This window comes from Podarcis erhardii (genome assembly GCF_964252035.2).
Source record: "Podarcis erhardii genome assembly, chromosome: 7".
NCBI lineage: Eukaryota > Metazoa > Chordata > Lepidosauria > Squamata > Lacertidae > Podarcis > Podarcis erhardii.
Window position 1 is genome coordinate 68,595,870 of NC_138511.1, and position 25,652 is coordinate 68,621,521.

At 46.2% G+C, this 25,652-nt stretch overlaps 1 protein-coding gene across 3 annotated transcripts in view; it reads right to left on the reverse strand.

Annotated features, from left to right (window-relative positions):
* SYTL1 (synaptotagmin like 1) overlaps nt 1-23,491 on the reverse strand; it is a 33,600-nt gene extending 10,109 nt beyond the window's left edge. The window contains exons 1-9 of one of the 3 annotated variants that reach the window (XM_081869122.1): nt 23,232-23,491; nt 23,017-23,064; nt 11,879-12,284; nt 9,710-9,858; nt 8,073-8,172; nt 5,871-5,919; nt 3,069-3,132; nt 2,341-2,432; nt 1,438-1,566 (exon numbers count right to left, since the gene is read on the reverse strand). In XM_081869122.1, coding sequence (XP_081725248.1) covers nt 1,438-1,566; nt 2,341-2,432; nt 3,069-3,132; nt 5,871-5,919; nt 8,073-8,172; nt 9,710-9,858; nt 11,879-12,006 — 711 coding nt within the window. In that variant the 5' untranslated portion in view covers nt 12,007-12,284; nt 23,017-23,064; nt 23,232-23,491. The remainder of the gene's footprint in view (nt 1-1,437; nt 1,567-2,340; nt 2,433-3,068; nt 3,133-5,870; nt 5,920-8,072; nt 8,173-9,709; nt 9,859-11,878; nt 12,285-23,016; nt 23,065-23,231) is intronic. The other 2 variants (XM_081869123.1, XM_081869121.1) reach the window with 2 other exon arrangements.
* Nucleotides 23,492-25,652: the final 2,161 nt, after the last annotated feature.

Consider the following 25,652-nt stretch of genomic DNA (forward strand, 5'->3'; position numbering starts at 1 on the left):
GACCCTTATGGTCCCTTCCAACTCTATAGTTCTATGATTCTATGGTTTTCTTTGTATAGTTTTGTCTCCTTCTACCCTCACTGCCCTACCTTTTTTTTTTTTTAAATCTGTGCTTTTACTTCCAAAAGAGAGGGTCCTCCTGGAGACTAGCAATGGACAGAATTACCTCTTGGTTTTTCCAGATTTCTGTATTTTTCCAATCTTAAATTCAGTGCGCCCCATTTCCACATCAGTCTGCATTTTTTTTAAAGTCCATGTGAAAAACGCCTAGCATACACGTTCATTCATGAAATTTCCCCTAATATAATGTATTTGCTTGTGTCGTTTTCATTTATGCACTTTTGCGCACACTTCCCAATCGTGTGAACTGTGAGGTGGGTGGGGAGGAAAATGAATGGGGGGACGTTTGTCTGGAACTGGCTGGGAATGATGACGAGTGGTGGGAGGCTCCAGCTGAGAAACCCCCTAGGGAAGCCATGGAGGAAGAAGGCTCAGACCCAGGGGACTGGTGGTGGACACAGAAGACAGATCAGAGGAGGGAGGAAGGTGGGAGGTGGAAGACACAGGAGGCTTGAGTGAAGAAGAAGACCCAGAGGCAGGGAGCCCTCCAAGGAGGGGCAACAGTTTCACAGTTGCCCAGTCCCTCTGCATTGAGCTCCCCTTCTCCCTTGACTCCAAGGTCACACAGAACTTTACACATAGCTGAACAGAAAGCACGAAAAGCCCAGGGTGGGGTGGGGGAAGCTCCTACCCTCCAGAATTTGTATCTGCTTGGAAGACATCCGGAAAAGGTTTAGAACAGGGGTTGGCAAGGCTTCCTGGGCATGGGCCAGATCACTCCTGTGGAGATCCTGTGGCCCGACCAGCGCAGTGCAACGCCGGAAATCGTGTCTGTGCATGTCCATGGCACTGGAAATTGCTTCTGCGCATGCCCAGACGCCAAAAAGCATGCCTGTGCAGAAGCAATTTCTGGTGTCTGGGCATGCGCAGAAGCTGTTTCCAGAGCCGCGGAAGAAAGTCCCCGCGCCGCATTGCACCGGTTTAGCGCAGCATGTGAGGACTCGCTGAGCGGGCGGCTTGCTCCGGGGGCAGCTCATGGGCCGGTTAAGCGACCCTCATGGGCTGCTTCCAGCCCATGGGCCTTAGGTTGCCGACCTCTGGTTTAGAAGGAGGAGGAGGTGTCAAGAGCCAGTCTTGGCAATGTCTTCACTGAGGGTAGCTGTGCCTGAGTGATATCTGTGGTATACTAATTTCCTGAATAAAACAGCTGACTTTACTTTGAGTCTCCCTTCTGACCTGTTGATGAACCTGCTCCCCTGATAGCCCCCTGACAGATTGCAAAGTGAAAGTCAATATATTTTCTCTTCCATTCCCCATGCTAAAAAGCTGCCCCCGTCACTGAGCCACTGCTCCTCCCACCCCTCCCCAGTCACATACTGTGGATGAGCTTAGACTGGAAAACGAGGAACTGGTGCTCATCAGTTTATTCCGGGAACCCACTGCATTGTTCTTTGGAGGTGATGTATTCAAAGTGCTTTCCTGGCCATTTTCAAGACTCTCGTTGCTCTAAGGATGTAAAAGACAAGGTAGGTAACAAATCAGTTGGGAGAGCATGAGGCTCTTCACCTCAGCGACATGGGTTTGAGCCCCACATTGGACAAAAGGATTCCTGCATTGCAGGGAGTTGGACTAGATGACCCTTGGAGTCCCTTCCAACTCAATGATTCTAGGAAAACGGGAGCTTATCCTCACAGCCTTCCTACAATGTAGCACCTATGAATAACAGGGCAATTTCTGGACTTTTGAACTTCAGGACCCCACTAACTAAGAGTGCTACTCAAATACCAATGCTGCAGGCAGAGCTGAACTTTCCGTGCCGCAGGAGTGATTTTCTAAAACAACAATAAGAACCCTCAACTCTTCCAGTGGAGGGTAAATGATGGACAGGTTGTACCCGATTTTCCAGATTGGGAATTAAGGTAGAGAAAACTCTATAATTCTATGATGACATAAACATAAACAAAACAACCACTCAGTTTCTTCATGAAAGAACATAAATCTTAACCCAGTCTCAAGTCCCATGAACTAGGACACATGGTAGTTTTTACTTGGCTTGTGTTTACTCAGGCCTCTATTTAGAGTACACAGTGCTCAAATCAAGGGTGGGCAGCTTGTGGCTCTCTAGATAGTGCTGGACTACAACTCCCATCATTCCTGGCCACCGGCTTTGCAGGATGAGGCTGAAGGGAGCTGTAGTCTAACAACATCTGGAGGGCTGCGGGTTGCCCACCCCTGGTCCAGAGGGAAAATGTTATTCACTTGCCTAGCAACACCTCATACCTGCATGGTGACCATGATGGCTGGCACGCTGCTGTTCTGCTGCTCCTCTTCTCCAGTCTCTGAGCTGAGGCTACTAAACGAGTCGCTTCTCTCTGCATTAAAGGATAGGGACATTAGGGGAGGGAGGGAAACTCAGTTCTGTGCAAGAAATAGAACAAATACATAGCAGGGCTTCCAAGCCTCCAAAGAGCTTCAGAAACACAGTCTTCTTGCTATCCTTGCAACAACCCGGTAGGCGACTCCCATAATACTGATGAAGGACTGAGGCTAAGAGGCTGTGGCGTTATCAAGCCACTTCACCATGAATGGTCTGTGGTGAAATTCGAACCAGGGTCTTCCTGATGGGTGGCTCAGCCAAGGCAGTAAATTGCTTGGGAACCTCAGCTTCCCTGTGCTGCATGTCACACACACCTTTCAGCCGCCGCCAAGGGAGGCAGAACTGGATTAAAGTGTGCTGCAACCTGCCCTGAGACTTTGGAAATCACTGTCTCAATTTGCTTAACCAGTTTGCTTAACCTCTGCTTTTCCTCACGCATGCACACACACTAAGTGTCTCACGCATGCACACACACTGGGTGGCATTCAAGTATGTGTTACTCAGGGTAGACCCACCATAATGAATGAACATGGCAAAGTTAGGCCCATGAATTTCAATGGGTCTACTCTTCAGTAAAATGTAATTGAACACCACCCTGTGTGTGATGCTGTTGTTGATGCTGTTATTTTACCTGGCTTGTTTTCAGGTATCTGCTCTGGGGACTGGATCACATCTTGCAAAGTCAAGTCAGCCATCTAAAGAGAGAGGGAGGGAGGGAGGGAGGGAGGGAGGGAGGGAGAAGCCACAAGCTGGGTTTAATGACTACAAATGGTCTGATAATAGGAAATGTATTTGGATTCTTATCTGCATATGCAAACAGTATCAATTAGTACCACCCATCCCTCCAGAAAGCTGATCTGTGACACTCATGCCAAAGGAGCACAGATAATGAAAGCACCTCAGACCTCCCAGGCAAGTGATCTGTAGGTGAAAAACATAAAAACAAAAACCTGCTGCCTTCTGCATTTAGAGTAATGCAAACAAAGACCAGCCGCCTTCTCCCTGTAGGTTTTAGAAAGCCTGGTTCTCAAAATGAGGAACTGGGATGTTGTTGTTTTTAAAGCATGTTCATTTTGAAGTTTCATTCAGGGAGCCAAATCTGTGCCTTGACATTTCCAGGAGCACCGACAGCTGGTGTCGTTCTGTTGCCTGCTCCCCACTGACCTATTGGCAGGGTCAGGATGAGCTGGCATCATCAGACATCTACCAAGGCCCAGCCCCCCGCAGGGGAGCCCTTTGCCAATCCCTGGAAATCCTCTCATAGCCTGAACAGAGCACGGAGATGGAATAATGCCACCCCCCACCTACCCCACTTGTGCTTGTGCTCTTCCTTTGGGCGGCTGCGTGGGTGGGACACACAGAGAGAGGGCAAGAAAAGAGGCAGCGATGACGGCAGCCAAGAGGAAGCGAGCCGACTCAGAGAAGGGGCACAGGCATTTTTGCCCAAGCGTCCCTCCCCATGCTGCTGCCCACCTACAAACCGAACAAACCCTGGAGACCTCATTGCACATCAGATTTAAGAGCCTGGTTACAACACACCATATATTTAAAGCACACAGCTCCTTGGGGGGCACGTTTAATTTCACTGCACACAGATGGTGTAGTGACAATAAAGGTTTATTTATTATTATTATTATTATTATTAAACCCTTGGTTTTTTGTTAAGGAGGCTGAAAGCTGTTAGGAGACCCCTATCCCCCTCGCAGAGCTACAATTCCCAGAGGCAATCCCTCTTCCCAGGAGACTCTGAGAGTTGTAGCCCAGCGAGGGGAATAGGGTTGTCTCCTAAAACTCTCAGCACCCTTAACAAACGGCAACTCCCTGGATACTTTGGGGGCAGCTGTTACTGTTAATGGGTAATAAGAGCGCTTTAAATATGTGGCCAAGGTATGGGTTCTGAACATAGCTGCCTTCTGAACATAGAAGGAGAAATCTGGGCAGGGGGCACCACTGTGACCTATTCCTCAGCCTGAAAAATGTGCAGGGCCAGCCCTGGAGGAGGGAATGCCCCCCTCCCAATCTTCCAACGCCTTCTGCAAGCTATCAGGTCATACCTTTGCCTCACATCCTGCTCCCTGCAGCCTGAAAGGCAAGGAGGGGCAGAAAGAGAGAGTGAAGCAGTGGAAGAAGGAGGGAAAACAGGTCCCACCCCTTTTTTGGCTCTGGCTCTGGCCACAGATAATTATTTACACACACACACATGACAGATAAGATAGATTTACTATTTGGAAAGCTCAAGTTGGCCTTTATCTCAAGCAGAAACCGCTGAGCTTGTGTCTAACCAAAAGCAGAGACCGCAGTTCAGTGGCAGCGACACACTTGCATGCAGGAAGCCCCGGGTTTAGCACCCATCATCTCTTGCTAAAATGCTAAGACAAAAGGTCACAACAGAACTTGGGAGACCAGCTACCAGTCAGAGTAGACCATGCTGTGCCAAACAGACTATCAATCTGACTCAGGCGGCACACACACGTGTTTTATTTTTCCTCGCAAAGAATCCTGGGAACTACAATCTGTTAAGAGTGCTGGGAACTGCAGGACTGTGAAGAGTAAACTACAATTTCCAGTACAGTGGTACCTCTGGTTACATACTTAATTTGTTCTGGTGGTCCGTTCTTAACCTGAAACTGTTCTTAACCTGAGGTACCACTTTAGCTAATGGGGCCTCACGCTGCCGCCGCGTGTTCTCATCCTGAGGTAAAGTTCTTAACCCGAGGTACTACTTCTGGGTTAGCGGAGTCTGTAACCCGAGGTGTTTGCAACCTGTATTCCTGCTGAGGCAGCGGGCAGAAAATGTGTTTCAAAATAGGCTTTAAAGGTCTGGCTATCAAGAGCTGCTAGACAAGCTAGTTATCTCCTGCCTCCAGACAGCATGCCAGTCGATGGGGAACCCAGGTGGGAGAGGACTATTGGCCACTGTGGAAAAGTAGACAGGTCTTGGTGTGACCCAGTATGACTCTCCTTATGTTCAAAATGTGCTAGGTACTGCTCCAGGACTTTTGTTTTGAAACACAACACAAGCCCCAATATCAAAACCCACTTGGAATATTAGATGCCCTTCCATAAATGGGAGTTGAAGAGAAGGCTTGTTGCCTTGTGGGCAGAAGGTCCCAGGTTCAATCTCCGGCATCTGCAGGTAGGGCTGGAAAAGACTCGTCGGGTCATATCCAACTAAACTGAAATCAGAGTAGACCCATTGGGATTAGTGGACCTAAATTAAGCTTGCCCATTAATTTCAATTGATCTACTCTGAGCAGTACTAACCTTTTGGTCTGAAAACCTGGGCAGCTGCTGCCAATCAGTGCAGGCAGTACTGAACTAGATGGGCCAGTGGTGTAAGGCAGCTTTCTATATTCCTGTTCCGCCCCCCCCCCCCCGTCAAATAGGTTTTGTTATCACAGTGAAGCTCACCCCACCAGCCAAGTGAACTCACCTGAGTCTCTTTCGACATGGATGGCTGAGGATCTGTCTCACTTGGGAGCCTATGAAGAAATGGAGAGATTTTCCCTCTTTAGGTGAAAGCTCTCTGGTTCATAAAATTATTTTCTTTTTTCTCCAAGAAGCAAGTTCTGCATCCACCTCATACGTTTGAAGCACACACCCGAAAAATCCTAGGACCTGTAGTTTGTTAACATTGCTGGAAACTGTAGCTCTTTGAGGGGTAAAGTACAGTTCCCAATATTCTTAACCGCGAATAAAAATACATTCAAATATAAACACATTTACACATGCGTTTATATTATTAGGATGCTGATAATTCACTTGGAAGTCATGCAGATCTTTGGTGAGCCTCAAAGACCCAACGCCAATCTCAGCTAATGCTCACTGACTTTCTGATGAACTTAGACCACAGCCTTATCACAAACACATTCCGCTAGTGCAGAAAGGAGATAAAGTCATGTACTCAGTCTTTGGTTTGCTAAACTCCATATTTCTTTGCAGGAATCTGCCCCCTGCTTCCATACAGGCAAACAGCAGTCACTGCTGCCCTCTCCTCTTGCCCAGCAACTTGGCTAAGCAATGCAATTCTAAACATGCCTACTGAGAAGCTATTGAGGCTTATTCGCAGGTATTGAGGCTTATTCACAGGTAAACTGGTTTAGGATTGCAGCCTCATCTTTGTAGCTACAAGATTCTATTAAGCCAGTGGTTCCCAAATTCCTCTATCTGCCCCCATGGACAACTTGAAAATTATTTAGGGTCTTAATGATTCTTCTGCCTGTTGTAGATGTGCTGTGTTAGATGCCGCATGATTTCCGACTGCATTTTTATTGCTTCCTTTATTCCTTATATACTGCATGTTATTGTGTTACAGTTCAAATTCCACAGAATGCATACTGTAAAACATAAAACACAATTTAAGAACTAAAAGAAGCAACATGAACAGATTTAAAAATCAAGATGAACCTTTGATGAGATGCAGGAGCCAAATCCTGTCTTCAATCTCAAATCCACAGACATGCCATGGACCACCTGAATGAAGCACAAAGAGCACGGGTGGTCCACACACCACAGTTTTGGAACTCTTGTGTTAAATCACGGAGATGTTGGCCCGTCCAGATAATGCGCCCCCTCTGACATCATCCCCAGCCAGCAGGGCCAAAAATCAGGAGTGATGGGAACTGTAATCCACCAACATCTGGAGGGCCAGAGGTTCCCCAGTCCTGTGCTAAAACACTGCCTCCTTTAAAAATATTTATCTTCTTTATCCATCTTGGTGATTTAGGGTTAAATGGTACGCTATGCTAACTGCTTGGCTATCAGACACATCAAGATATTTTAAAAAGGTAACCCTAGGTGCAAAAGCCCCTCCCATTTTCATCAGGACCACAACCAGTAGGGAGGGATGGTATAACCAGTGCTATTTTTTTCTAGAAAAAGAGGTGCCAAAAATTACCATGAACACCTCCCTTGTTCTCTTAGAATGGCTATGCCGCCCACCTGAGAGGGGCCAGAACTGAGTTCCAGTGAATTCCATATAGTATAACCCTTCTTCCCTAGCTGCGATCTTGACTAAAAATCACCCCTAAGCTGCAATCCACCTTAAACAAAGCTGCTCTCATTATTTAATACCAAGGATTTGATTTTTTTCCCCTCTAAGCCCCAGACATGACTGGTAGCCTGGCAGTTCACATAAGATGTCATTTGGTCCTCAGCTGATGCTATTCATCCTAAGAACCAACTTTCAGTAATAATAATAATAATAATAATAATAATAATAATAATAATAATAATAATTTATTATTTATACCCCGCTCATCTGGCTGGGTTTCCCCAGCCACTCTGGGCGGCTTCCAAGACAATATTAAAATACAGTAATGCCTCAAACGTTAAAAGCTTCCCTAGACAGGGCTGCCTTCAGATATCGTCTACAAGTCTGGTAGTTGTTGTTCTCTTTGAAATCTGGTGGGAGGGCGTTCCACAGGGCAGGTGCCACTACCAAGAAGGGGTAGCTTCTTGCAGTGAGGGAACCACCAGAAGGCCCTTGGCGCTGGACCTCAGTGTCCGGGTATAATGATGGGGGTGGAGGCGCTCCTTTTAGACATTGGACCCTCTCTCCTGGAGGAGCCAACATTCCCTAATGAAAAGGCAAGGTCCCCCCCGTCCACACACCCAAACTGCCCATGCTTCTCACCCGTCCACTGCATCCGCCGCATTCTCCTCCTCCGCTGGGGGTTCACTGATCACCTCCAGGTCTCCTAAGCTGGCTCGTTGCTTTGGGTCCTGTTCACCTGCTTTGTGACAAGTAAAAGCTGCGTCTCTCCGTATGTCGCTTGTCGGAAGCCATGTGGGGAGAGGGGGGGAAGTGCTCCTGTGCTCAGGTCCTGCTTGCAGGCTTCTCACATCTGGGTGGCCACTGGGAGTTAGAGGATTCTGGACCAGATGGGCTATTGGCCTGATCCAGCACACCCTTCTCATGTTCTTGTGATGAGGAAGAGTCTTTCCCCTGAGGGCCGCATTCCCTTTGGGGGGGGGGGGCACATGCAACTGGTGGGCAGGGCCAGGGGCAAAAGCAGGCAGGACAATAAATATAAATTTTACGCTTGTATGGCAGGCTAGTTTCAACACACACCCATCTCTATCCTCCATCCAAGCAAGCAAGAGGAGACAGATCTTTGTGTGTGTATGTTTGTGTGTGTGTGCATATACATACAGACACACACATATACAAGGTGTGACTGGAAAGTTCAGTGAATGGTCACAGAAACCGGACAGCGAGAAATATTTGGACATACCTACCTTACAGGCCTTCAAAGTAGCCCCCCTCTGATACAATGCACCATTGACAATGTTTGTAGAACTGTTGGAAACTTCTGGAGAAGTCCTCTTTTCATACTGCTTTCAGTTCCCTCCTCACAGCAGCTTGGATGTGTGAAATGTTGGAGAATCTGTGCCCTTTCAGTGCAGATTTCAGTTTTGGGGAAAGAAAGAAATCTGGTGGGGCCAGATCGGGAGAATATGGAAGGTGGGACAACTCAGTGACCTCAGTAACGATTTCATGTGAAATATGCAATTCTTTCACCATCATTCGGACGGACAAACGCCGATCCCGCATCAATAACTCATGAACTCTGTCGACATTTCTCGCCATTCTGTTTGTTGAGGGTCTGCCAGACTGAAGGTCATTTTCGATGGTTTGCCACCTTTCACGGAAACGCTTAAACCACTCATACACTGTCTTTTGAGTTACAGCTTCATCTCAGTACACAATTGTGAGCATTTCCTGGGTTTCTGATGCCGATTGTATGTTCAAATATTTCTCACTGTACGATTTCTGCGGCCATTCACTGAACTTTCCAGTCACGCCTTGTACATATCTTTGTGTGTGTATTCTAAACTGTCTTTAATATTGTGTTTTAATGTTGTAACATGCCCTAGGACCTTAGGGTGAAGGGTGGGTAATACATATATTATGATTATTATTAATTGTTCAAGGGCACATTCTAGCCAGGCAAAAACACTCAAGAAGAATGTAATGCAGAGCAAGTGAGAGGAGTGACTCGGGGAGATGGTATGTGACTGGAGAAACTTCTGAGGGCCAGATAGAGGGGTCCAGAGGGCCACATTCAGCCCACAGCTCTGAGGTTTTGCACCCCTGTTCTACAACACCTGTTCTACAACACCTGAAGGACGACAGACTCCCCCATCCCACTTGTGGACTTAAATACATCCACATCCCTTTTGCCCCCAGTTTAGAAGTGTGAGGAGAGAGATCAGCACTTTAGCACTGCCAGGATGGCGGCCAGGAAGAAGGTCTTGTCTCTCCCTTACCTTTGGGCTTCTTCTTGCGACGGATGGAAGCCCGGACAATGTCTGAGCCAAAATGATTGTGCCGGTGCCGCTTTGAACGGACATCACAGAACCAGTCCCCTGACAGGATCTTCAACCAGCTGGGATCCGAGACAGACTCACGCAGTTTGCTTGAGGGAAGAAAGACAAGCGGGTAGGTGAGGTTTGCTTCTCTAGAGCAGAATCTCAGGCTGCAATCTCCTAGGCACATTTACCAGGGAGTAACCCTCACTGAACTCGATGGGAGTTACTTCTGAATTGACGTATGTAATATTGTGCTGACCGTCTCAGAATAAGTAACCCTATCCTATATCCCAGAGATGCAGAACCTGTGTCCCACCCCCAGATGTTGATAGACTCCATCTCCCATCAGCCTCAGCCAGCACTGCTAATAGCCAGGAATGATGAGAGCTGTAGTTCAAATATATAGCATGGCCCTGTTATCTGGCCATGGAATGCTGACTGACTTTTGGGGGCAGGAAGCTACAAACTGTGGAGTGGGGTGACAGAATGGTAGCACCCTGGAAGAAGGCATGGCTGGCTGGCTAGAATTTTGAACTGAAGCACTTCATGCTGCAACATTTTGTTGCAGGCTTCCGCTCATATGAACTAATAAAAATAAAATTTATGACATGCCCTTTACCAGCAGTTCCCAGGGCAGTTTACAACAATTTTAAATTCAGCATTAAAAACAACTAAACCCAACTGCAGTCACAGGAACAGGGTGAGGCCTGAAAACATACATCGCAGGTGTCTGTGGCCAGGGTGAAAAGGCACATCTTCAGCAACTGCCAAAAACTGCACAACAGCTGCAACTCGCCATCACTGGGCACCACATTTCAGAACCATTTCAGCTCAGAATCATTTCTGAAAACCATTTCCACTCAGGCAGCTGAGCTAGGAAATCCTTCCAAAGGTGCCTCATAAATTCCACGCCAAATGCCCACGAAGAGAGAATCCACAGACTGAAAAATTTCATCCTCCACTTGCCCCCAACAATTCCTTCCTATATAGACAGAATCAAAGGAGGCTGCTTTATATTAAACCAGACCATTGTGCTCTCTAGCTCAGTATTGTTTACACTGGCTGGCAGCAGATCTCTGGGGTTTCAGGCAAGGGCTCCCTCCCAGCCCTACTAGGAGAAGCTGAGGATTGAACCTAGGACCTTGTGCATGTAAAACAAATGCTCTGCCAGTGAGCCAGGGCCCCTCCCAGAATTTTTACTGACTCAGGTGAATTATAGCTTCGATTTGCTCCATTCCAGCTAAAGAAAGTGTGCTCCTTTGTTAACAGAACTCAGGTTAGGATTGGGGGGGGGGGGAGCAGCAGAATACAAAATAAACCAGCCTAGCCAGTTTGTTTTGTATTGCTTTTCAGCCAGTTGCCATAATGAGAGAAAGAGAGGGAGAGGTTCTCAGCCTGTTATTTTCTCCTCAGCAGTATATCTTTCACTTTTTAGCAGAGCCCACTAAGTCTAGTTTTGTCCCCAGCCTCCTCCCTGCTGAGTTCTTCAAGGGTATCATTGAGACTATCAGTGCCACAAACCTGGAACGACCATAAGAAAAGCAAGCAAGGCAGGTGGAGGCTTGCTGAGGGCAGATTCGGGTTGGTGTGTGGGGTCTCAGAAAGAGCCTGTCCTTGTCCTGTTTTTTGGTTAGCCTAACATTTTGCTTCTGTGAAAAACTGCCTGCTTTAGAATGTAGGAGGGTGAGCCACAAATATGTGAAGACCAGATAACGTTGCTGGGCGATTTTCAGGAAAACCTCCCTCTGCCAGGCCACTCTCCCCTTCAAGGTCTCCAGGCAGGGTGTCCTGTTTCAATCAGCGCAAAGAAACTGGAAAGGGGGAAAGGGAGGGGGTGTGCCTATAAAAAGTATGAATGAAGGCTATTTGCGGCAGCATCACCATCACACTGGTGAGTGTGGTTTGCCCGCTCTGTTTTACTCAGCTGAATAAATTAGTGATTATGGGAATCTCCTCTGCCTACGGCATTTATTGGTTTTTCGGTGACCAAGGCAGCTTGGGCCTGATTAGCGGACCCCAACAGGTGGGGCAGTGCCCTAATAGACCAGACTCCATCAGCTGGTCCTGGTATAAGGAAGCCTCTGTGTCCATACATGTTGGAGCTACCACCACCAAGCTCCTTCTCACCTGATGCGTCCTTCCTCTGACATCCGCAGCTGCGAGTCTCTCCGCAGCACTTCTGCAATGGCGTTCTGCTCCTCCTCAGTCAGAAAGCTGAGGTCCAGTAAGGAGTCCATGCCAATGTCTTGATCCATGGGGGGCGGGGGGGGGGGAGGGAAGTACTCTGTGTGAGAGTCGCAAGCCAACTTCACCAGGGTCTAAACGCTGCTCTTCTGAAAGGCCCGTCTGGTTTGGCTTGTCAGTACATCATCTTGCGACATGGAAACGGGAAGTCCAGCCAGCGGGCCAGTATTATGATCCCACTCTTTGCCATAGGTTCAGCAGCAGTTCTCAAGAAGCCTTCTAGGTGATGCTCCATGGGAGACTACGCTCCGTCCTGATCGACCATTTTGAGAGACAAGGCCACAACCAGCTGAAAGAGAAAGGCAGGAAAGACACAATTTTAATGCCAGAAGCTCATTCTCAAGTGGAACACATTGATGTTAATTTAAAAATCAGTTGAACCGCCATGAATTCTTCCAAAGAACCTTGGGAACTGTAGTCGGCTGGGCTTCTGAGACTGCTGTCTGAGATCCCTAGCCCTCCCCCCACAAAACTACAGTTCCCAGAGTTCCCTGAGGGAAGAGGGAATGACGAACAAGACCGTTCTACATCTGTGCTATATAGATGTACCTAAACTAAAGGGTTTGTTTCCCATTACCAAGTACTGCTTTTGTGGAGAATGTCTCCCCAGGTGATTCTGAGAAGAAATCTGTTGATACATATTCCTTGTCCTTATGTTTAAACACCTCCTTGTGCAACGCCCTCCCATCATTATGGTCATGGGTCAAGGATGGTAGCAACTGCAGCCCAAAGCATCTCTTCAAGAAACTGCTTCAGGAGTTCAGCTGTACACTGGTGGGAAATGAATAACAATGCTTCTGGATTATGGTTTTTCAAAGGAAAGCCGAACTGTGGACATGGAACAATTAGACACAGCAGGGGTACTACGACAAGTCATCCAACCCCAACTGTGTTTACGGAGAAAGAGACACAGCTAGAGTAGAAACAAGGCACACTTGCAGTGCATCTGTGCTGTATCCTGAAGATGGAAGAGAAACGCAGGTGGAGTGCCCTAAATCAGGACACTTTGCAACAGCTTCTGTGCAACTCAAGGGGTGCAATTCAAGCAGACTGAACTAAGGCCTTGCCTGTGCTTTACATTTAAAGCCGTAACATACCACTCTAAACAGTCTTTCTATGGATTTGCATTTTGTTGTAATTTTATGATGTTTTGGGATTTAAAAAAAATCTCATACACTATTTTGAATTCCTCCCCTAAATGTTAAGTAGTCTATTCAATTCAGTTCTCAATTAAAGGCAAACCTAGCTAATTTGCACTTTCCAGTACAATTTGCAAGAGAAACACTTTGTAATTCACACTTCTCCAAATTTTGCACTCCAGTAATGTGTACAAAATACATATACTAAAGTAAACTGCGCATACAAATACCTATTAATGAAAACGAACAATAAGAATGCACTATACTAGGGGAAATAATTCTGCCTTGGGCACCAAAATACCTTGGACAGGATCTATAGATGTGTATTCCAGATGTGTACCCCTGTTAGCCTATACTGATCCAAAGGTAAAAGGTGCATTTTAGAGGCTGAGAAGCTAAAGATCAAGCAAAATGCAAAAACCAAAAGAAAATGCTACAATAATGCGGATGTGGGTTTCACATTCCTGTTGCCTTGAGTTCTTGCTTTGTCAGCGTGCTGTTGTGCAGGATGCCTCAACCTGCCACTTTCTTGGACCACTTCCTGTATCTGATGAAACAGCCCCTGAGCGACAAAAGTTCATGTCTCAATAATCTGGAAGAGGCATTTTTACTCAAGTCATATTAACATAGCCTCTTCACTTGCCCTGACCACCACTTCTGAACTGAATGTTATCCAGTACTGAAATCCCATGTTAAATACAGATATCAAGCATTCAGCAATTACTTCAAAAGTATTCGAATATTCAAAAAAAGAAAGAGAAAGGAAGAAATACACTAGTGACGATTCAGCACCCAAACATGTAGATGAGACGATAATCCTGCCATCCAGAACAATTACAGGGAGGTTGTATCTTTTCAGTGGGATGCAAACATTTGTACAACAAACACCTTCTGCTACCCCCCAACCCGCAAAACAGGGAGCAAAGCAGGAAACCCAGTTTGACAGATCACAGGATGTGATGTGGTTTGTGCCTTTAACTATAGCAGATAATGTGAACACCCAGATTAGTTTAAAACACTAAAAGAAGAGCGCTGCTGGATCAGGCCAAACACCCATTTAGTCCAACATCCCTACATTAGCTGATGGACACGGGACGCTCACAAGTAGATTATTATATGAGGCAATGGCTGCCCATTAACTGCCATTCAGAGTCATGTTGCTTTTGATCCTGGGTGTTGTAGGTACTTACTTACACAGCCACAACTTTGCATGGCTGGGTGGGATATAAATAAACAAATGGAGAGCGGAGGAAACCCATTCTCGATTTATTTATTCCCACCACATCTGTGCAAAAGCTGTGATGGCTCTGGCAGCATCCCAGAGCCCTTGCACTGCCTTCCCAAAGCCAAAAATCCACACTAAAATGCTGGTTAATTTTCAGGAGGGATTAAATATATATGTATATTATTATGCAAATTTCTGCAGCACGTGGAGAATTTAATTTAAGACTGGAAAGCGGAGAAACAAAATTGAGACCATCCCGAGGGCTGTGTGAAAAAAGGCTTCTCTCTGCCTGTCCTGAATCTCCCACCATTCAGCTTTATTGGGTGACCCTCAGCTCAGATGTTATGAAAGTAGGATTACTTTTAGGGTCACATTCAATTTCTTTCCATATTTGGGGTGTTATAAGTGATTCCTAAGCCTAGAGTAGGTCTGGAGGCCCAACTTTATACCCCAAGATCTGCATTCTTTCCTGAGCAACCTTTTGGGAGGCACATGTGGACAGAGGCAAAAGTGGGTGGGGCAACTAATGCAACTTTTACCTTTGTACAATGGGCTAGACCCCCCCCTTTCCAGACAAGCAAGAGGGCCAGGGAGAGGTGCGGCTTGGAGAAAGTTCCAGGGGCCAGATGGAGAGTTTCTGGAGGGCCACATTCAGCTCCTGGGTCTGTGGTTCCCCAGGAAAGCTGGGCAAGCTTTGCCAGACTGCTACCACTTCAGTCCCTCGCAGACACATGCACTCCCTTCATTTTCAGCCTAGCCCTTGCCCAAGTCCAGGATGGAACTCTGGGGAATTTCTACTTGCAAACACACACACCTGCATGCTGGAGAGATTTCAATGGGCTTTTTCTTTTCCTTTTTTACAGCCACCTGAAGTTTACTCTGTGCAAGGAATCACACCCTGCACAAACACAGCCTCTCCCTCCACACACACACACACACACACACACACACACACACACGGGCTCAGCTCACAGCTTCCAGTCTGCTGCTCTCTTCCCACAACATTTCTCCGGTTCAGGTTCAAGCCAAAGACACGGTTAAACATTGCTTGTTATTTAAAGAGCGTTCAGGCACTAAACAAAAAGGTTTGTCCATGTTCCAACTTTTGCCTCACTGCTTAGCAATTATGCAGGTGATCACAAAGACATTGCGGCAGGTGTTTCCTATTAAGGGGGGGGGGTCTGTTAATTACTAAACCTGCCCATTTCAAAATCACTTTGGTCAAGAATGCCAAGATACAGAGATTCTGATCATTTGTAGCATAGGCCCAGTCCTATAATCTGTAGTGTAGCAGTGGGTAGGATATGGTGAGATGCAAGGAAGTACAGATCCGGGATTTTTTTTCAGAGCAAGGGGTAATGGACAGCCCCCCACCCCTTGCCAGGAGCGGGGAATTTGGTGCAGAAAAAATGTCTTGGGTCAGGACAGTACTCATTGTTTGCAATAGGTGGCAAGAAATTTCAGGGGAACGGAGTATAAACAGGCAGTGCTGTTTCATTACTATAGGTTATTCACAGAGATGGGAAACCTTTTTCAGCATGAGGGCCACATTCCCTTCTGTACAATCTTCTGAGGGCCACACGCAAAAGTGGGCAGAGCAATAAATGTGAATGTTTCCTTTGCCCTGTAGGCTATAGTCTACATACTGAGGGGTGGGGCCAGTGGAGGAGAGAATGTGATTGGGGAAGTTTTCCAAGGGCCACGCAGCCCTGAGGTTCCACACCCCTGGCCCTGGGTTATATAAACCACATTTTATCTAAGACTACGTCACCTCCCCCGGCCCCCATCCACCTCCTCTCGGACAGTCAGCAATCTAGTTTCTAGCTTCCCTCTGAAGCTTGTGTTGGGAAAGATATGGTGCATTCTTGGGCAACTGGATGGAGGAAGGTTGCATAAGAAACAGCCAGAAATATCATTATCTCCAGAATGAGGCAACCGGCTTGCTTGACAAAAAAAAGAAGCCAGTCTTGGTTGTTTTTCCCTTGCCCAAAACTTCTGCCAAAGCTCTCTCAAACAGAGAGAGGGTTGACTGGAGAGCTGTGGCACCTAATACCAGAGGGCAAAGGGCAATACCTGGTGGTTCAGGAGACAGCCTGGTTGCACCTGGCTGCTCAGGTATAGTGCTTGATGAGTAAGGGGTGGAGCAGACACGTTTATTCCATTTTTATAAAGCAGCATTCACAATTATTTCTGCTCCTTCAGGTTAACACTATGTGCCAGTAGCAGAGAGAGCATCAAATGACGACAGATCAGGAGAAACCTTCTGCTGTTGTTGTTTTTTTGGCTTCTGTATGTTCCATCTGAACTTTTCTTCAGCCTGAGGGCTACATCTCTAATACGTAACTTTTTTGGGGCAACATTCCAGTGGTTGGTGGGTCCAGAGGAAAAGCAGAATGGGCAGAGACAAAAGTGGGCAGAGAAATGGGTGGGACTCTTCCCTATGCACCGTAGGTGACATCCAAGCTGGGCAAGAGCAGGGAGTTTCTGCAAGCACAACTCAGCCAAGCCACAGGCATTATCACAGGTCAGCCAGGCGAAAGAACTCAAGGAAGGCACAGAATGGGGCCAGTAGGGCCTGGAGAGAGTCCTGAGGGCCAGATAGACAGTCCTAGAGGGCCACATTCAGCCCCCAGGCCAGAGGCTCCCAACCCCTCTGTTAAAAGACACACTGTGGGCTAAACACACACAGCTCCTTCAACTGCTTTTCTCTCTGCCCTGCAACTCATAGGCCACCATATCCACACACAACCCAACACGTTTCAAACACTTCCATCTACAATAAAGGCATGCAAACGTTTCTGCAAATAGTTTGTGGTCATAAATGCCTGACTTTGCATAATGGTATTTTGAGTAAACAGCTTGGCTTGTGGAATGGGATATGCCTCGTCCCCAAGAAAGGCAGGCAGGCCGGCCTGCCCACTGTTTTGAGGATGGAGGAGTGCCTTGCCCCGCCAAGGAACAAGGAAACGGGTCTCTACTCCAACCCAGAAATCCAGTCCGGGATTTGCCTATAGCTCTTCCCAGAAAATCAACATTCAACTCTGAACCAGCCCAGCTCAGCCTGCTTTCCACCCTCAGGGACTCATTCCCCTGGGACAGGAAGAAGGAATTCCCCATTTCCCTCCCTTGCCACCCTGTGTTAACAAGTGCCCCACAGGCAGATTGGCGGCTGTCAGGCTGTTTTGCAGGCTTCATCCCCAGCCACCTGCAAAAGAGATCCAACCCTTCTCTCCCTTGATCTTCTCCCCACTCCCTTCAGGAGTGTGCAGCTTGCAGCAGGTCTCAGCTTGTCCTCCCCAATCCATCTGAATCATATTCAGCCCAAACCTGGCAGCAGCCATTCCATCAGGGTGCAGCAGAGGAAGGAGGAAAAGGGATGCAGCAGGGCCACCTTATGGGCACAGCTAAGAATCTAGCACCTTTTGTGCCTCCTTCCCTGAATTGCTCCACTCTAGCTGTTCATTAGAACAACTTGCAACTGATAACTTTGCTTCGCTGCCACTCTCTCTTTTCTCCTAAACCATTTTCCTTCAGTGCTGCGTCTTTTTTTAAATTGCAAATCTGAGGGCAGAGACTCTCATTTATTGATTGCTTGATTATTTGTAAGCCTCTCCGAACCACTCTTAAGCCTTAAGCTATTTTCTAGTTTTAAAGAAATAAAATCACACCAGGAATCTGTTTTGCTCATTAAACTCAAGTTATCTTTTAAATGGCAGCATGAACAGTTCTTGCAGTTTCTTGTCTTTCCAATCCTAAATCCAACTCGCCACATTTCTTCAGCAATATATTCATTTATTTATTTTAAATCCCCATGAAAATTTGTCAGCATTTTAGCCTGATATACACATTTGTATATACAATTGTGACTGATACACACACTGCAAGCAGTCCACACCCCCTTCCCCTAATACAGTATAAGACATTTTTGTATGCAAGTTGTTTTCATGGTGTTACGAGAATTATAAGGCCTAAGATATAAATAAATGTACCAAGCAAACACATATATAAATATATAAACTGCATGTCTGAAACAGTACAGGAAAAAAGTCCTGAAACCATTTTGTCTCTCCCAAATTGACCTCAAATGTTTCTCTGCAAGGAGGGAGGAAATGGGAAAACCCTCCCCATTGTCTCTTCGCTCCCAAATCCTGCCTTAAACCTACAAAAGGACTTTATATGGGCTCTTGGGTACCCCATAAGGGGAAAGGAGCAGTTTTTTCTTATAACAATAGCCAAGTGGGGGATTTGAACCCTGGTCTCCCTGGTCCTAGTCCTGCACTCTAACCACTATGCCACAATGGCTCATCAAGTTTCCTTTCATAAAAATCAGGAGTGATTAATAGGTTGTATACACTGAAGTCTATCCTACGATGGGGTTTATGACATACAGTTTATTTACATGGTGACAAACCGCTGCTGTTGAAGTGAGATCAAATGCAGAAGTTTCCCATCCTTCTGGCACAAAGGTGTGTGGTAAAGTGATTGGGGGGGGGCACTGTCACTAGGTACCGCTGATTGTAGCCCTGTGAGGGGAACAGAGGTTTACTAACAACTTGCAGCACCCTTAACAAATGACAGTTCACAGGATTATTGGGGGGGGGGAGCTATGGGTGTTTTAAAGTGGCATAATACTGCTTTAAAAGCATACTGCAGATTAGGCCTAAATCCCCCCCCCCCAAGCTCCATAGGGCCTATTGCCAGTTAAGTGGATGTTACCTTAAATCCTAACTGGATAAAAAGGTAAAGGTGAAGGTACCCCCGACCGTTAGGTCCAGTCGCGGACGACTCTGGGGTTGCGGCACTCATCCCACTCTATAGGCTGAGGGAGACGGCATTTTTCTGCAGACAGCTTGCAACTGGGTGAGCTCCCGTTGTTCAGTCCCAGCTCCTTAACTGGATATGTTTGTATGTATTATGGCATTGCTGCAACTCAAACACATTTCTTTTCTTGTTTTTGTTACCTTTGCAAATATTTTTTTTTAAGAATTCAAACACATTAAAGTAACATTTCATATCTTGATAGGCACTTAAGTAAGAGATGAAAGGCAGCAGCTCAGCATTTTTGTGTTCAGACAACCAAGAAAGAACCAGCTTAGACAAGGCCATGTGATTTAGAAACAAGAAGCTGTTATGCTAGAAAGGGATCATCATTCTATATAATATGGCATTTAAATCAATGTGATACCACTTTAAACAGTCAAGGCTACAATTCCCAATCAACTTCACAGTGAACTATGGGAATTGTAGCTCTGTGAAGGGAATATGGGCCTCCTAACAACTCTCAGCACCCTTAACAAACTACAACTCCCAGGATTCTTTTCAGGAAGCCATGACTGTTTAAAGTGTTATCCTAGTGCTTTAAATGTATGGTGTGAATGTAGCCAAGGCCAAACATGTTTTGGAGCATTGCTTTTAACTACCTCATTTTTTTAAAAAAAAAAAACTTGGGTCCTGCCCCCCCAGCTGTTGTTGGACTACAACTCCCATCACTCCTGACAACCAGTTCTGCTAGCTAGGGATGGTGGGAGTTGTAGTCCAACAACAGCTGGGATCCCAAGTCTGAGAAACACTGAGGTAGTTAAAAGCAATGCTTCAAATTTCACAGTGACTAAAGTCATGACTGTTCATTAAAAAACCAACAACTCCAGGGTACATACATGCTTTTAGGTTTATAAAACACCTGCAGTCCAAGTGTTACAATTCAGCAACCAGTACAGTGGTTCCTCGGGTTACAAACACCTCAGGTTACAAACACTTTAGGTTACAGACTCTGCTAACCCAGACATAGTACCTCGGGTTAAGAACTTTACCTCAGGATGAGAACAGAAATTGTGTGCTGGTGGCGCAGCGGCAGCAGGAGGCCCCATTAGCCAAAGTAGTACCTCAGGCTAAGAACGGTTTCAGGTTAAGAACGGACCTCCAAAACGAATTAAGTTCATAACCAGAGATACCACTGTAGTCCCAGATAATCAGCAAATATTAGGGCTCGTCCAGACTTCTGTTTGCCCTGCCACTTCCCTTCCAGGGAATCCCACTGCTTTCTGCGAAATCAGTGCAAATGTCAATCAGGTTTTTCTGAGGAAATCGGCGGGGCAAACGGAAAACTGCTAGGACCCGAGCCTAGAAATATTGACAGGAAAGCTCTCAGACCCATGCTTACTCATCACACGACAAGCGGAAGTGTGGGAGATTATAGAATCGTAAAGTTGGAAGGGACTCTGCGGATCACCTAGTCCGACCCCCTGCAATGCAAGAATATGCAGTTGTCCCATACTGAGAATCGAACCTGCAACTTTGGCGTTATCAGCACCATGCTCTAACCAACTGAGCTAAGCAGGCTCCCTCGGTCTCAAATGATTGTGCTACCATGAGCATCCCTTGAAGGCAAAGATGACTACTGTCTTGAGGAAACTGCCAGAAACAAACTCAAGGACCAGAGTTCTTCTGAAGAACTAGGACCTTTACAGACACAAACAAACATGCCTCCTCCTCACACAAGGAACCAATGTGGCTGAAGTCTTACCACACTCCTAAATATGTTCAGGTTGTGGTTCTATTTCTGTCTCCGATGGAAACAAGAGAGAGGTGCTCAGCCACTATTGTGGGCGGGATACAGGAAAATAAGCAGTATACAGTGCACAAAATACAGAAGAGCACAGCAGAAACAAAAACAATCAGATGCACAAGCTGATCAAACTTTTGCAAATAGCCCGTGACACACTAAAAGCACCTACAAAACTCCACCTGTTGGACACACAGGTACACCTTAGCCAAACAAAGAACACCCTCAGCCATATATACATTTGTATACAGCACACACCCCATACAAATGAGTTCAGGGTATTAAACATGAGGGTTGCCAACTTTAATTGGATTAATCAATTAAACAATTAGTTGATTAACAGATAAAGGCCAATTTTAATTGGAGGGACTGCAAGTTAAGGGTGCCCTTGTTTACTTTCTGAGGCTATCAAACAGGGAACGAGACAAGAAAAATATTAAAAGGAGAACATTCTCCCCAAATACGAGCAGTAGTTGTTGCTTTAAGACAGCTCACGTCCCTCCAAATTCCGACTAACCTAAGGAGAAGGAACCTAGTGCTGTTTGACCCCATTGCACTTTCCTTTATCTATCTGCACCCAACTCTGGGGTGGGACACTACAGTCTCTGTTTTTAACAGCTCATGGAGCCTGGTCAAGCAGTTGCACATTTTGTGAGGAAAAAACATTACTGTCCAGGAGCAACTTGTTTCAGAGCAAAGGGGGTGATGACAGGCAACAGCACTCCATGTTTGATTCCCGTCTAGGGATACGTGAATCTGTCAAATTTGGATTCTTTCATGCTCTCATTTTACCAACCTCAAGTTCAGTTCACCCTGTTTCTGTACCAATTGGCCATTTCCCCCACAAAAATCTGCACAAAATCCATATGCATTTTCACATCAATTTCTCCTAAAATATGCAGTTTGGTGCCCAATTTTATCTAACATAAGCTTTTTGCTAATCTTTCCCTCTAATGCAGAGCAGTTTCGTACATCATTTTCACCAATCTCTGCATTTTTTGGTTTGGCAAACTGCTCTACAAAAATTCAGAGAAGTATGCATTTTGAAGGACAGCTACGCCTTCACTCAGGAATTGCAAATCAAGTAACTTTGCATGAAAATGAAAGCTGAACAAAACGCTCCGTTTTTTGCCAGCTGCTAAAAGCACAGGCATCTTGAATGCAAAGGGATGGATGGTCTAGCTACTGCCAGTTCACTGCCTTTGCTATTTTTATTGGGGTTGCGCATGTGTCACCTCTGGGACAGCAGTGCACTTTGGTAATTTTAGACTCTAGAGCCAATGGTCTCCCGACTGGGGCCGGGAAGCTTTAAATAGTAATGTGCATTCCTTCACTTACTTCAAAATGGTTACAAAGGAACACAGGAAGCTGCCTTACACTGAGCCAGTCCAACAGTCCATTTAGCTCAGTACTCTCTGCACTGGCAGACAGCTGCTCTTGAGGATTTCAGAACGGGAGTCCCAAGACCTTCTGCATGCAAGGCAGACGCTGCACCACTGAGCTATACCTTCCCCTTGACTTCAGAGACTAAAATTGTAAAATTGGCCCTGCTGTGATTGGAGACTCTCCTGCTCCTGCTCAGGTGGGGGCTCTACACTTTTGCCCCACAGTCCCACCCTGGCAGAACCACTAGCTCTGAGGTGCCTGGGGACCCCCTTAGGAGACCCCTCTCTCAGTGGGACTCCATCACTTGGGAGCTGGGTCTGCAAACCGACCGTTCTTTCACACAAACACCCCCTGCCCTGCCAATCTTCTTGGGTGCTCCATGCGAAGGGGGAAGTGTGGCGCCTTTGAGTGGTATCAAAACAGGAGAACGGGGCAGGGTAGGGCAGGATTTTGTGGCAAAAGGGTCCCACAGCATGCAGAGTGAGCAGGGGGGCTCCCGGAAACACAAGAACGCTGGCTAATCCCATTTTGAAACCAGTGAAGTAAAGTAACAAGGGGGGTCCACCTTTCCAAAAAAGAAAAAGAAAAAAACCCCCCATTAAATCCAAGCCTAAAATGACTGAAATTGCACCGCGGGCAAAGCATATGTATACTGTAGCTCTCGGGCAACCAGCATGGGCAAGCGGCCATCACACACAAATATACGTACGCTTCCCTCCAGGCACTCCCCAAACAGGTATTCGCAGCTGAACAGGATCTGGGAGACGGAGAGACAAGCAGAAACTTGAGAGCCAAACCAACTCCGCAGCATATTACACAGTTCCTTCCCTCCCGGATCCTGTCTCAGCTCTCCCATATGCTCCTGCAAAGGTGGGACTCACGCCCGAAGCGTTTGCCAACAGGAAAGGAGAAGGAGGAAGTTACCTGCCCAGGTGGGGTCCCTACCCTGCAAGACCCAGCCGGCCAGAGGATGGTGGGGTGTGCGCGACTGAGTGTCACTGTGGCAGCAGAAGGATCCTGGAGGAGCCTCCCCGGCTCTTTCTCGAGCAAAGCAGAAGTTTGCTCTCTTGAGTCATCCCCACTTTCCTCTTCCTCCTCTGCCTGCCTTGTACTTTCTCAATGCAGCTCAGAAACAGCCCTAGCAGGAGAGCTAAGGCTGAGTCAAGCGGGGGGGGGGGGGGGGGAGAGAGAGAGAGAGAGAGAGAGAGAGAGAGAGAGAGAGAGAGAGAGGAAACACCTACCCACAAAGCTTGCGGGAAAGCCGGGCCTGGAACCAAAGCTGCTACCTGGGCCGGAGTGGACTGCAAGGATCGAGCAGCTGAAGACTGACATTTGGAGCTGTCTAAGGAGCCGAGCTGGTGGGTCGGGTGTCCATGCAAAAAGTGGCTTGGAACTCATAAGGAGGGGAAGGAATTTGATTCAGTCCACATGTAAAAGTGAACAGGCCTAATTCACATTTTCCAAAACAATACATGAGCAGAAGCCATCTTCAAAACCTGCTTTTTGCATTGCCATTCACTAGCCGAGTAATGTGTACAAAAATGCATATACTAAGGTAAAGTGTGCATATTGCATGCACACGAAAGCTCATACCTAGAACTAACTTAGTTGGTCTTTAAGGTGCTACTGGAAGGAATTTTTTGTTTTGACTATGGCAGACCAACACGGCTACCTTTCTGTAACTGGCATATTGATGTATATTAGTGAAAATAACATAAAGCTCTATTAGGGGAAATTGCTTTGTAAAAGTGCATACATTTGGCAAAGTTGCATAGAAAAATATGCATATCAGGAGAAATTCACACTAAAATGCTGCTGGGTTTTCATGAGGGCCTTTAAAAATAATAATAATTGCAAGTTGATGTGGAAATGTGGGGAACATAAATTCAAATTGGAAAAATGAAAAGCCAAGAGACACCGACAGATGATCCAATCTCTCAACTTCAGTTTCTTATGCTCCCATTCTTCAGCTCAGTTTGCCGCATGTCTACACCAGTTTGTGATTTTTTTCATATTTATAACAAATTTTTATTTACAAATGTTGATTATCGCAAACATATATGTAATCTATATGCAGTCTGCATATTTACAATAAAGCAAAGGCACTATGTGGTTGAATATTGTCCTGATGGTTGATGAACAAATAAGAACTTGGACAATTGTTTATTATCTACTGTATTATGTTAAATTTGACACTCTGATAGTTCATGTTTATCAAATCAATCTAACACTGATGGAGCACTATTTTTGCTATACATATTTTTGCAATGTGTGGGTGTGTTTTTTAAAGTCCTCATGAAAATCTGTTAGCATTTTATTGCAAATTTTCCCTATGCACTTTTCCCCCCAAGCAGATTTCCCTAGATGCATTTTTGTGCATAGTTCTCGCCAATATTCTTTCCCCTAATATACATGTTTTAGTTGGAGAACTGGAGAATTTCTAAAGATAGATGCATTTTTATTCAATTCTTGTTTTGGGATGTGTGAATTAGGTAGGGTTCACTTTAAAATGTGAGAGGAACTGAGTTCCTGCCTCAGCCCCATTTGGGCATAGAGAAGACAGCTGGATCTCACAGCAACTAGCCTGTGGTTACAAGATTTTAATCTTCTCCAACTCTCAGAGGAAGGTGTAAATTCTCAGAGTGAGGGGCCAGAATATTCCCCACACCCTTTATCTCTCAACACAATCACCTCTCACATTTCCTCTGAGGAGCTCAAGAGTGGCAGACTCAATAGTCACCTTATTTTATCTTACCCTGCAAAGTAGGTTAAATTGGGGACATGTGAGTGGCCCAAGGTGACCCAGTTACCTTTGTAGCTCAGCAAAGATTTGAATATGAGATTCCAAGTCCAGCACTCTAACCACTAACACCAGGGTTTGCCAGACTTCAGGGGCCTGTGAACCACTTTGCAAACTAGAGTAACTGTTGAAAGCACCACACACAAACCCACAGAGCCAAGCTGGCATTGCAACCTATTCTGTCGGCCTCATTCAAGCCTGACAATTTCACATAAGGAACTGATGGTCAGACTACCAGATGGTTTGGACTACCCAAGTCACAGATCCGCACCTCCTCTATGAGAAAGCATTGCATTGTGTTCAGCCCAATGCTTTCCTTAGGAGCAAGAGTATGGGTAGGCAAAATAAGGCCCGGGGGCCGGATCCAGCCCAATTGCCTTCTCAATCCAGCCCAGGGACAGTCCAGGAACCAGCGTGTTTTTACATGAGTAGAATGTGTGCTTTTATTTAAAATGCATCTCTGGCTTATTTGGGGGGCATAGGAATTCATTCATCCCCCCCCCAAAAAAAATATATACTCCGCCCCCCCACAAGGTCTGAGGGAC